We start from the raw sequence: 12,474 nt of genomic DNA, 5'->3' as shown, positions 1-12,474 counted from the left end.
TTGTACAGAACCCTCCATGTGGCCATAGGTGTGAGCCTAAGGCAGGGAGCTGGGGCAACCATTATGGGTGACATAGGGTTTGGGCAACTTGCTCATTGGTTGTTAACTATAAGATATTACAGACAGCCTAAATGCCCATACATGGGAAAGTGGCTGAATAACATCCACTGAGTGCAGTACTATGTGGCTGTAAGAACAAGGAAGTGCTCTATGATCTGTTACATACTGCAACGAGTACAACTAGCAAATATCCCATGTCTAGGATATCTTAAGTGAAAAAAGGAAAGCACAAGAGTATAATATTCTACACTTCAAGTAAAAATGATCATTATACAGCTTAGGCAACATGGGGAGACCCTGTCGCTACAAAAAATTAAAAAGTTAACCTGGCTTGGTGGCACACTCCTGTGGTTCCAGCTACTCAGGGGACTGAGACAGGAGTGCTTCAGCTCAGGAGGTTGAGGCTGCAGTGGGCTGTGTTCATGCGACTGCACTCCAGCTGGGCAACAGAGCGAGACTTTGTCTCAAAAAATAAAAGTGCATTATATAAGAAAATATACATACATCTCCTCACTTGTGCCAAAGAGTAAATTAGGAGCTGAAATTGGTTACCTACAGGTTTTGGGAGAGAACAGAGGGGAAATAATGGTATTGCTGAGAATGGGGTCAGAGGATTCAGGGAGAGATACTTTGCTAACCATGTTCATATTTAGAACTATGCTAATGTTGACTCCTAGAGCCATGTTAATGCTTTACAAACTCCCAAAATTAGTGGTTAAAACAATGGGATGGGAGAAAATTGGAATATTAAAAGTATAAATGAATTTACTATAATTATGTTATGAATGAATAACATAACCATATTGAAGGGGTGGGAGAAAAAAGCACTAGTCAGAGTTACTTTGGAAAACAGTATTTTGATGGTATATTGTAAAGGAAAAGGCAAAATGAGCTAGACACAAATATTGTACTCTAGTTTCCTATCTGTTTTTCATAGGGGAATGCAAGAATGAGACTCTTTCATATGTATATCATCATTTATCAAATCAGTAAATTTTGGAACGTGATGAGACTCAGATGTTATTAAGACATCATAAGGAAGAGAAACTATATTTCCAATTCATTTAGTGGAAGTGGATCATCATAAAGCTCTTTATCCTCATGGTCTTCACATTGAGTGGGTTGAGGAGGAAGATGAAGGGAGTGGTTGGTCTTGGTGTCTCAGGGGTGGCAGAGGTGGAAGAAAATTTCCATATAAGTGGACCCACACAGTTCAAACCCATGCTGTTCAGGAATTAACTATAATTCAAAATAAAAATTAGAAAACTAAATGTATGTTGAGCAGCTTCCATATCTCAGGCTGGAGCACTGCATGAGGTCCCTGCTCTCATGGGGCTTACATTAAGTCATAGGTCTCATGCTAATCACTCACCAATTGTAATAATGACAATGAGAATATTGTCCTGTACAGATTGAATTACTCTGACTGAAGCTTTATTTATTTATTTTATTATTATTATTTTTTGAGATGGAGTCTTGCTCTGTCACCCAGGCTGGAGTGCAATGGCACAATCTTGGCTCACTGCAACCTCCACCTCCTGGGTTCAAGTGATTCTCCTGCCTCAGCCCCCTGAGTAGCTGGGATTATAGATGCCCGCCACCAGACCTGGCTAATATTTGTATTTTTAGGAGGGATCAGGTTTCAACATGTTGGTCAGGTTGGTCTCAAACTCCTGATCTCGGGATCTACCCGCCTTGGCTTCCCAAAGTGCTGGGATTACAGGTGTGAGCCACCGTGCCTGGCGGTTTACATAATTTATAGTGACACTCGGCTTCTGTCTTAATGATGTCACAAAAGAAAATGTACAATCAGGGACCAGACATTTTTCACTAAACTGCTGAACAGTTCTGGAATTTATATATTCATTTCCAAAAGTGCATAGTTACTAAGTCTTCTTGGGGGGCACAATCTAATTTCAGCTTAATACATTTCTTCTGAAATTGAACCATGCTGATAAGATTGATGTGTGATAAGCCAAATCTGATAATTGCCCTTTATAGGTAACTCTAGGAACTTCAAGAATGATCCATATACATTTAATTAAATCTATGCCTTGTATCTGAATTGTGATTTCCTTTTTTTTTTTTGAGACAGAGTCTTGCTCTGTCGCCCAGGCTGGAGCACTGCAGCAGGATCTCAGCTCACTGCAGCCTCTGCCTCCTGAGTTTAAGTGATTCTCCTGCCTCAGCCTCCTGAATAGCTGGGACTACAGGTGCACACCACCACACCTGGCTAATTTTTGTATTTTTAGTAGAGGAGGGGGTTCACCATGTTGGCCAGTATTTTTAGTAGAGGAGGGTTTTCACCACTTTGGCCAGTATTTTTAGTAGAGGAGGGGTTTCACCACGTTGGCCAGTATTTTTAGTAGAGGAGGGGTTTCACCACGTTGGCCAGCATTTTTAGTAGAGGAGGGGTTTCACCACGTTGGCCAGTATTTTTAGTAGAGGAGGGGTTTCACCACGTTGGCCAGTATTTTTAGTAGAGGAGGGGTTTCACCACGTTGGCCAGTATTTTTAGTAGAGGAGGGGTTTCACCATGTTGGCCAGTATTTTTAGTAGAGGAGGGGTTTCACCATGTTGGTCAGCAGGTCTCGATCTACTGACCTAATGATCCACCTGCCTTGGCCTCTCAAACTCCTGGGATTACAGGCATGAGCCACTGCACCCCGCCTGAATTGTGATTTCATTTTCATGATTTAGCTTTACAATTCTTCAAAATCCACAATTCTATTGATCTGTGACCCGATTAAAAATAGGAACAATGAGAATTGCCACGGCCATGTGCTCAGTTCGTTTGTTCCAGTTGTGTATGATCGCCTTCCTCTGCGTGAAAACTGGGTGAGGGGCAAGACTTGTGGTTCAGTCCTCTGAAGTCCTGATGCTCGTTGGGCTTTTTCTCTTTGCCAGCATGCTCTGGGATTGGCAAACCAGTCATTTAGAGGGAGCTGAGAAGAGATAAACAGAATCTGAGAAAAGTAGGCAATGTATGAGTTTTTCAAGCGTTCAAGAATTTTTATCACAGCTGTAAGGCCAAGTACAATGTTGTGAGTCACTAAGGTGGATATATTAAGTCTCTCAGAATTCTTTCATTCCAAAAAAGAGGCTAGCTGCAAAGGCATGGCTTCTGCAATACAGGAAGGCATCCCTGGAGGACATCGGAATGGGAATAACTGAGTCATCCATGCCTGCTTTCTGACCTCTCTGGCCACTTTTCTCCCACCCAAGCTAACTCATTCTACTTAATGAAAAATTTAAAGTTGCAGTTTCCCAAGCAGGAGTACGAGGCTCTGGTTGTTTCTCTATCTGTATTAGGTGATCTCCTACATGCCAGTGACCATTTATGCTCAAGGCACGGAGGTTTAGTTTTCAGCCCAGAGCTGCTGCTCCTGAGTTCCCACCAGAATATTCTATTGCTTATTTAACATTTCCTCATGAATGTCTCAAAGGTGTCTTACATTAAAGTAGCCTAGTGATCTTTTCTTCCCTGAACCCCAGCTTCACAGTCTCGTCCTCTCTCTCCATGACTGGTACCATTATTCATCCACCTGCACACACCAGAAGAAGGGGAGTGATTACTCACTCTCCCCGCTTTCTCTTACCACCCCTGTATCTAATCAATAGCTGATAGGCTATTGATTCTACCACCTAAATATCTCTCAAACCCATTCATATTTGCTCCATCTCCACTGTGTCTACCTTAGCCTAAACTACCATTCTCTGCAACACTGTTCTGTAATTCAGAAGACAGAGCCATCCTCTGTCTTCTGAATTATAGCACTAATGTAAACAGTTCTTCCCATATTCCCTCTTACTCCCTCTAATCCAATCATCACATTGTAGTCAAGAGAACTTTTAAGAATTGCTCATATGACTCTATTGTTTAAACTCTTTGATGGTTTCCTATTTTTTTTTTATTTTTGTTTTTGAGACAGGGTTTCACCATGTTGGTCAGGCTGGTCTTGAACTCCCAATCTCAGGTGATCCACCTGCCTTGGCCTCCAAAGTGCTTGGATTACAGGCGTGAGCCACCACGCCTGGCCTGGTTTCCTATTTTCTTATGATAAAGACTCAAATCTTTAATATGGCCTAAAGTAATCTGCATAATCTGGCTTTTCAGCCTCATCTCCTGCTACACACTACTCGTTTATTCACCATACACATCGGCCTTTCTTTCACTATGTGTAATGAGCCTTGCTCATGTCAGCCTGGCCTTTGCGTATGCTGTTCCCCTTGCCTGGATATCCAGATATCCTTCAGAAGATACTTCTTATTACTCCCTAAAGGAGATCATCTCCAAACCCTCAACTCAGTTCCTACGGATTACTCTCCCAGTACCTTAGACCTCTCATTCCTAATATTTATTATAATTCAAATGAAATAATTGTATAGTTATTTCACATTTGTCTCTCACTCTTGGATATAAGTCTATTAGGATAGGGACCATATCTATCAGCTCACCACTAATCATCAGTAACTGCCATGGTGCTGGGCACACAGCAGTAACTTAATATTTAATATTAATAAGGTAATAGTGCTGGAATCAGGCACTATTTTAAGCTCATCATGTGTAGAAACTCATTGAATCCTGGTAACAAACCTAAAATGTACGTATTATTATTCTTCTCATTTTACAGATGTAAAACAGGCACAGAGAGGTGAAGTAAGCTGCAAAGATCACACAGTGGAAAATGGAACTTGAACCCAGCAGTGCAGATCCAAAACCCATACTTTTATTTTACTGCCTTTACATTTATTGAAAGCATGCCTATTTAAATGTTCACTGAAGTGAATTACTCAGAGAATTGCTCATAAACAAATTCATAATTATAGAGCACCGCTACTGCAAAGTTTAGTGTTTAACTATGGAGAAGTTTTTTTTTTTTTTTTTTTTTGAGACGGAGTTTCGCTCTTGTTACCCAGGCTGGAGTGCAATGGCGTGATCTCGGCTCACCGCAACCTCCGCCTGGAGAAGTTTTTTTAAGTTTCCAGTACTGACACCATCTATACTGGAAACTTGAAAAAAAAGATCTTTGCCAAGCCCATAACAGATAACTTGTCCAAAGGTGAATACTATTAGTGATTCAAATAGGTTAAAATAATATTCAAGGCCTTTGTACCTCTTAGACTCATAAACATTTGGTTGCTTGATATGGTTAAAAGTATATTTAAATATGTGTGTGTATATATACATATTTGCTAATACTTTAAGGCCTTTCTGTGCTGCATTAACCAATCTAAAAAGAGCAAACAAAATGAACATAGGTCCCATTGTTCATTACTCCTAGCTTAAATGTTAAACAATAGATAAATCAATTACATTTTAAATTGTTGCCTTGACCACTGTGGGCTGTCATTTTATTGTGGCTTTGGGAAGAGCAAAAAATGCATAGAATAGAACATTGGGCAACTTCCCCTGCCCATAGATGAGCTCTATTACTGAGATGAGATGCTGTCATCTGTGTTTTCATTTCCATATTTAATAATGAAAGTAGCACTTGCCAACTGTTATAAAGTTGTTTTGAGTAGGGTCTGATGATGTTTGTAAAGTGTGTAGTGCTAGAAGAAATGTATTAATAAATATCAAAGCACAAACCACTTAAATAGTGCAGTATTTGATGGGAAGTAGATGATTCAAGATGACTCAGTCATTATTAATCTAATGCCCTAAAATATGAATAAGGGATTAATCCCAAGATGTTTCACATATTCTTAGAATACCAGAATTTTAAATTCTTGTATATTTTAAGACTACACCTGTATGATTTTTGAAGCAATACTAAGAAGAGAAAAAAACAGTTAATTCCAATGATAGAGGACTCAAATGGGTAGAGATTTCTTAATGATAAGACTGGGAAACTGGAATACATCCAATTCGGGATTCCCATTAAACCCATGGTGAATGGGTGGACCATTCATCCTTCCGTAGGGGAGTTGCTGGGAATTTCCTCTGCATGCTATTCTGCTAGTTGGCTGTTTGCACATGGGGGATTCACAAATGCTTTCTGGTAAGAGAAGTGTCCCTCCAGCTATGGAGGGACCGGTTCAGCCTAGGCTAGCTTGCCCATGGAGGAGAGATCTTAGGCTGGCAAAATACTGGAGTTTGTGAGGGCCTTTAGGGTTGTCAATTCACAACTAAACTTATGTGGGACACTATTATTTGGACTGATTGTCAACTTTAGTTTTTTTTTCCTTAAAACAAAATCAACTTTAACTCATATACAATTTTTTTTGGTATTCTGCCTTAATGATAATCGACATTTCAGAATAAATTTTGCAAATAGAAAGAAATCACAGGAAAGGTAAATTTAGAATATGCTTCAAACTTCTTAAGCACTCTATCCTCCCAGGAACTTCAAGGCTGAAGATGCATTCCTCCTGGGTGGCACCATCTTCTGTGAATGCCAGGTTAGTGATTCCAGTAGGCTGTTCCTGGGTGGACTCTGATACCTGGATTGCACATGAAAACTTGGTGCCTGCGTCTTGACTGCTGTTTTGTCTCATTTATTTTCTAGACAAACTGTGCTGCTTTACGGCAGTAGCATCAATCAATATGTCTTTTATTTTGTGGCGCTTCCTAGATATTTAAATTCAGACAGTATCATACAATACAATAAAGGTTTATTTACAGCACATTCGCTTCATTTGACGTTCCTGTACCGGATTACCTTGGCAATCGGCTAAAGATTTGTCAGCAACTTTGCTGCTGGGATTTTTCTCATTTGGTTCAGTTTACTACAGCCTATCATAAGTGATGCAGATGGATTTCTTTTGTAACATGTGAACGTGACAACTGTGTTGGTTTGGGTCCATCATTAATCAAAACTGAAGATTCGTAGGCTCGATGGTGTAGATTTTGACTTTTGTTTCTAGCTTTTGTGTGCTTTGTCATATTTCCCCTGCGACTCGTTTGCTTCCTAGACGGGGTGTGCTTCCTTATCTGATTTTGCATCACTGGAGAGAACTCAGGAAGCAGGAGAGGCTGGATGGGATCATTACAGGGAATGCAGTCTTGCCAACAGAGGGATGGATAGAATTACAGAGCAAACGGACACATCCCCGCCTGTTCTCCACAGGGCAGATTTTATCAGTATATTTCTAACATTGGGAACTCGTTTCCGCCTTCAAAAGTTTTTTCCTTTTTAGCGCAAACTAGACGTGCTCTGAGCCAAAATTAGCGTCCGCGAACCCCACCCCATTCGCCTCAAAAGGACCTCGCTCACCTTCCCGCCCACAAACAGCCACTACTACACTTCCCAGCAAGCACCGCGAAGTACCAGGCCCTCGGCGAAGGCCCCGCCCCACAAGGGGCATGCTGGGAGTTGTAGTGAGTGGGCGCTTCCCCACTACTCCTCCCTAGGCATTCCCACTTGGAAGACCGTGATGCGCTGCCAGAGCAGGTTCTCTAGTTTCGTACTCGTAGCTCAACGTGACAGAGGACTGCGCCTCAAGCCTGCGGCTGCGCATCGCGTCGGTCCCGCGGGCCTTTGCCCCGCCTCTTTCCACACCCGTTCCCTTGACAGCTGGGCTGCGCTTGGAGCCGCGGCGAGCCCTCAGCGCGCAGGCGCAGTAGCCCGGCGCCGCGTTAGGTAGGCCTGGAGGGCGGGACGAGCGCGAGGGGCTCTCGGTCGCCGGGGCGCGCACGTAGGCAACGCAGAGACCATCACGTGGGGCGCCGAAGATCGCAGTGCGCGTGGCCGTGGCGGCTGGTGTGGGGTTGAGTCAGTTGTGAGATCCGGAGCTGCTGACCCAGCGGGTGGCCCACCGTACCCGCGACACAGCGGCAGGCGTCAGGGCTCGGAAGCGGCGAGCCTGGCTCCGTCCTAGAGGTTGGCCGAGCGGGCACCACCGTCGTTCCCCGCCCCCAGCCAGCAAACCGTCGCCGCGGGCGCGCCCCCGCTCTGCGCTGTCTCTCCGATGGCGTCCGCCTCCGGGGCCATGGCGAAGCATGAGCAGATCTTGGTCCTCGACCCGCCCACAGACCTCAAATTCAAAGGTAGGCAGGATGGGGACACCCCCGGGCGGGATGGGGCACGCGGACGGCTGTCGGCGGCGGGGGGCGCGGAGAGCACGTCGGCGGCCGCGGCCCGAGGGAGCGCCCCCTCCCCCACGCCCGGGCGCCTGCCCTTTCCCGGCTGCTGCCTCGCCGCGGCCTCTGCCTGCCTGCCCGGCTCTCAGGCTGGCTTCTTTCCCTTTCGCCCGCCCGCGCTGCAGTGCGCGCGCCGGCCCAGGCGAGGCGGAGGGGAGCCGGGCCCTGGCGCCGCCGCCGCCATCTTGCGGTCCCGCGGGGGCGCCACCCGGGTGTTCGGTCCCGCCCGCGCCGCCGTCGGCCGGGGCCCAAGTCCTTGGCTCCTGAGGCCGACGGCGTGCTTCAGCGGGGCGTGGGTGGGTGGGCACCCGCGGGCGTGCGGTAGGGGCTGCGGCGGGGAGTGGGCTCTGGAGGTGGCGCAAGCTGCGTCCGTCTCCGGTTCCCGCTGTCAGTGGCGCGGGACCCCTCGGGAGTGAGAGCCGTCTCCCGACTCTGGCCCCGGCCCGGGGAGAGTTGGGTGCAGCCGGACTAGGGCTCCGCGGAGGGCGTCTCTCCTCACCTTTCCTCCCTGTTTAGAACTCGGCTGTCAGGTGTAGGGCGCGCTGGGGAGGCGGAGGAGCCCGGGAGGTGCCTGGCGAGGGCTGCCCGGTGCTCTTGGCACGGCCCCAAGCGCGTGCGGGCAGGAGCGATGCGTCAGCCGCGAAAGCAGAGTTGTAGGTTCATAGTAGCGGGGCTTCCTGCCTTCTACGACATTTCAGTGTGCCACCCGCGTGCTTGCTCTTATTTAGCCCTTCAGTTGAGCTCCTCTGCTGAGAAGCCTTCAGTACGTGTGACTTTTGCCTTTACGTTTGCGGTTTCCTACAGACCCTGAGAAGGCTAAGGTCAGCCAGCTCTGGAACTTTGTAGGTTTATTTTGTAGCACTGCCGGTGATAAGTTTTCAGTCTGACTTGGTGATACTGGAACAATCCCAGGGGCTGTTTGATCCGTTTGCTTGTCAATATAAGGTGTACTTTAGGAAAGAGAGTTAGAAACTGGACAGGTTTTTGTTTTTTTCTTGTACTTAAGGAATACTGAAAGAGTGTGAACATCTAATAGAAAGGTTCCTTCCTATCTTTAGTTAAGTGTAAAGTGAGTCCCCTTTTGGAAGTCAGTGTCTTGTAGTTCAGTTTGTTGAATGAGAACAATTTTTGTGAGGTGTATAGCAATTCTAGTGCTAAAAGAAACAGTGAAATCCTTTATTGTTGTGTAACGAGAAATCCCAACTACATTGTTTTCCACAGGAAAAACTTTAGTTTTAGGAATTTAAAATATATTCTGAAATTACGAGATTAATATTGGATAACTGCATTGCAAGTTTTTTAGTGCATTTACAAATTTCTTTTCTTTCTTTCTTTTTTTTTTTTTTTAAATAAAGACGGGGTTTCACCATGTTGGTTAGGCTGGTCTTGAACTCCCGACCTCAGGTGATCCGCCCGCCTTGGCCTCCAAAGTGCTTGGATTACAGGCGTGAGCCACCACGCCCGGCCTATTGAATAGAAAAGTGAGTGAGCTACTTGTTGGGTAAGGATTTGGTTTTAAGACAAGGTGCAGTGAATGTATTTTATTGCAAGTTAATGTATGTTGTGTGATTTTACATAGTTTTAGCTGGGGGAAAACCTTTGAGGAATCGTGAAATGTCCTAACTCAGCCATAATCTTGAGATAATTGAATGTAAACCTCTATGATGTGTGTGTGTGTGTGTGTGTGTGTGTGTATTTCGTTTTTATCTTTTGACTGGCTGTGTTTACAGTGAACGTTTCCTCTACTGGATAACTGTGTAAATTGCCGTTAGGTGCTTACAAGCCTTGACAACCAGTTTTAGGCCATGAAATGTCCACAGAGTTTGAAGGTTTCTCCTTGGGGAAGTTGTTACGTTGCTTTAGTAAGAGACTAGTAATAGTGGAGAAGCAGGTTTAAAAAAAAACAACCAAAAACCCTACACAGTGACTTACTCATATATTTCCTTCTTTGGGGGTATTGGAGAATTATAGCTATGATTATGGAACACATTGTTCTTGTGTTGCCAGTACAAATGATAAGACTAGTAAGGGAAAAAGAGAAAATGTACAAATGGTGTAAGAGAGACACAATCCTGTCTGAGGAAAGAAGCCCTTTCTCTACGTGCCCCATCCATCCCTCCCTTAGGAAGCCTTTAACGAAAAGGCTTGTTTTTCATTTCAGGGAAGGTTTAAGCCCAGAGAGTGGTTGAGTAAACAAACTGTTGTGAGAAAATGCCTGGTACTTAAATGCCCAATAGTTCATTGTGTGTTTCACTTTAAAGATACAGATAATGGGGAGGATTGGGAGGTGACATTTGGTGTTTGATTCCTTTTTAATATTGTTTTAGTCAAAGGCAAATTGTTTGCTTTGATGGAAACCTTCGTATATGCACAGCTCAACACTGAGGAGACTGATTTAGAATCTATAGTCTACTTGTGCTTTATGATTAAAAAAATAATTTGACTTATTCTAAATTACTAAAAATTTTATTTTTAAGTGAAGGACTTTTAAAAGAGAGTTTTGCCGAATTCTTTGTCATCTTCTAGTAGGTTTATTTTAGTTATTTTGATTCTGAGTTTGAGATGATTTCTCCAGCAGTGACTCAGGTGATCATTCTGAAATTGGATCGTTTTTCTTTTATATACCTAACACAATCATCTTGAAGATGAATTAACAGCATTTTGCACAATTTTGCAGAAGCAGATAACTAGTTCAGTACATTTTTCTACATACCTCAGTATTGTAAAAAAAAGTTTGTTTTATACAATTTTTAACATACAAAAGTGCATTTATGATGTAATGAATTCTGAAGTAGAAATCTTGTGTTAGTAAAGAAAAAGAAATAGACATTGCTTTACTTCAAATTCTGTTGTTTAAACCTGGGAAGTAATTTTACCTAAATTTCAGATTTGAAACTTGGTATTTTATGTGAAAAAACTTTTTTTGTCTTTAAAATTTTTTACATGATAAAATTCTGTTATAACGGAATGTTATTACACAACATTTTATTTTTCCCACCTATTAGCAGTTTTGTTTTGTTTTGTTTTGAGATGGAGTCTTGCTCTGTTGCCCAGGCTGGAGTGCAAGTGGCTAGATCTTGGCTCACTGCAGCCTCTGGCTGGTTCCCAGGTTCAAGCAATTCTCCTGCCTTAGCCTCCAGAGTAGCTGGAACTACAGGCATGCACCACCACGCCCGGGTAATTTTGAGTTTTCAGTAGAGATGGGGTTTCACCATCCTGGGCAGACTGGTCTCCAACTCCTGACCTCAGGTGATCCACCTGCCTTGGCCTCCCAAAGTGCTGGCATTACAGGTGTGAGCCATCGCGCCTGGCTCCTATTAGCAGTTTTGGAGGAAAGTTTGAAGAAGAAGAAAGTTTACAAAATGCTAAATAAATGTCATATATATTTTTAATGATCAGAGAGAGAGGAAAGTAAGCCAAAACTCTTGTGGTGAACATGTGCCCCATTACAGTAACACATCAACAAAGAAAATTAAGCTCTGTAGGGATCAAGGGACTTCAACATCACCTACTGCATCTTTGGATAGAAGCACATCACTGAGAAGCAGCACGGGGTGGGGGGGGGGAATAGAGAATACTTCTCTGGATGGATATTTAGCACATTTTTAGGTGTTTTCAGTCAGCTCTGCATGTTTCCTAGTTGGCCTGGGGAATGCCCCCAACTCCTCTAAAAACATGAATATAATCTTTAATCGTATTACTCCATTCCTTAAGAGTTTTTAAGTAGCTCCTAATTGCTCACATAATAAAAGTCAGATTTTTTTTTTCAGTAGGGCATATGATCTCTTACATGATGTGCCACTTCCTATTATAACACCTGTTAATCTATACACATCCATACTTTTGTGGGAGAGAAAAACCCTGCTCATACCCAAGCTTCTTTGTTCCTCTGTTTTTGCTGGCGAAGGTATAATTCCTTATGACTCAGACCATGTTCCATGAGATGTTTTCCCACAGGTTTTTCAATCACTGCCTTCATTGTTTTAGCATATAAATATACCAGAGTCTTTAAAAACAAATAAGCAGACATGTATTTCCTTGACCATAACTCCTAGTATGTGTCTCTCCCTGTCCTTCATTTCCTTTGCATTCAGACTTTTTGGAAAAATAGTCATATTTACTGTTTTTCCAGTTCTTCACCTTTTTTTCTCCCCTTAGTCCGTGGTATCTTTATCCTCACTACTTATTGCTAACTTAATCATCTCCACTTTTTATCTTGCTTGACTTCTCCGTGGCACTTGACATTACTGACAGTTTTTTAAAAAAACTCGGTTCTTTTGGTTTCTGTAACACCATTGTCTTCTAATTTTCTTCTTTGCTCAATTTAT

The 12,474-nt window shown here is 43.5% G+C and overlaps 1 protein-coding gene and 1 long non-coding RNA gene across 3 annotated transcripts in view; one reads left to right on the top strand and one right to left on the bottom strand.

Annotated features, from left to right (window-relative positions):
• Positions 1 to 901: 901 nt before the first annotated feature.
• LOC128929450 (uncharacterized) lies at positions 902 to 8,917 on the bottom strand. Its single transcript, XR_008475994.2, has 2 exons — positions 8,646 to 8,917; positions 902 to 3,005 (listed from the first exon to the last, which is right to left on the bottom strand). It is a non-coding gene; the product is annotated as an uncharacterized LOC128929450 (long non-coding RNA).
• VAPA (VAMP associated protein A) overlaps positions 7,713 to 12,474 on the top strand; it is a 42,688-nt gene continuing 37,926 nt past the window's right edge. For both annotated transcript variants that reach the window (XM_035270555.3, XM_035270554.3), the window contains exon 1: positions 7,713 to 8,053. In XM_035270555.3, the coding sequence (XP_035126446.1) occupies positions 7,975 to 8,053 (79 nt within the window). In that variant the 5' untranslated portion in view covers positions 7,713 to 7,974. The remainder of the gene's footprint in view (positions 8,054 to 12,474) is intronic.

Source organism: Callithrix jacchus, chromosome 13 (assembly GCF_049354715.1).
Source record: "Callithrix jacchus isolate 240 chromosome 13, calJac240_pri, whole genome shotgun sequence".
In the NCBI taxonomy this organism is placed as follows: domain Eukaryota; kingdom Metazoa; phylum Chordata; class Mammalia; order Primates; family Cebidae; genus Callithrix; species Callithrix jacchus.
Note: the sequence above shows the minus strand (reverse complement) of the source record. Positions and strands in the feature narration are given on the sequence as shown.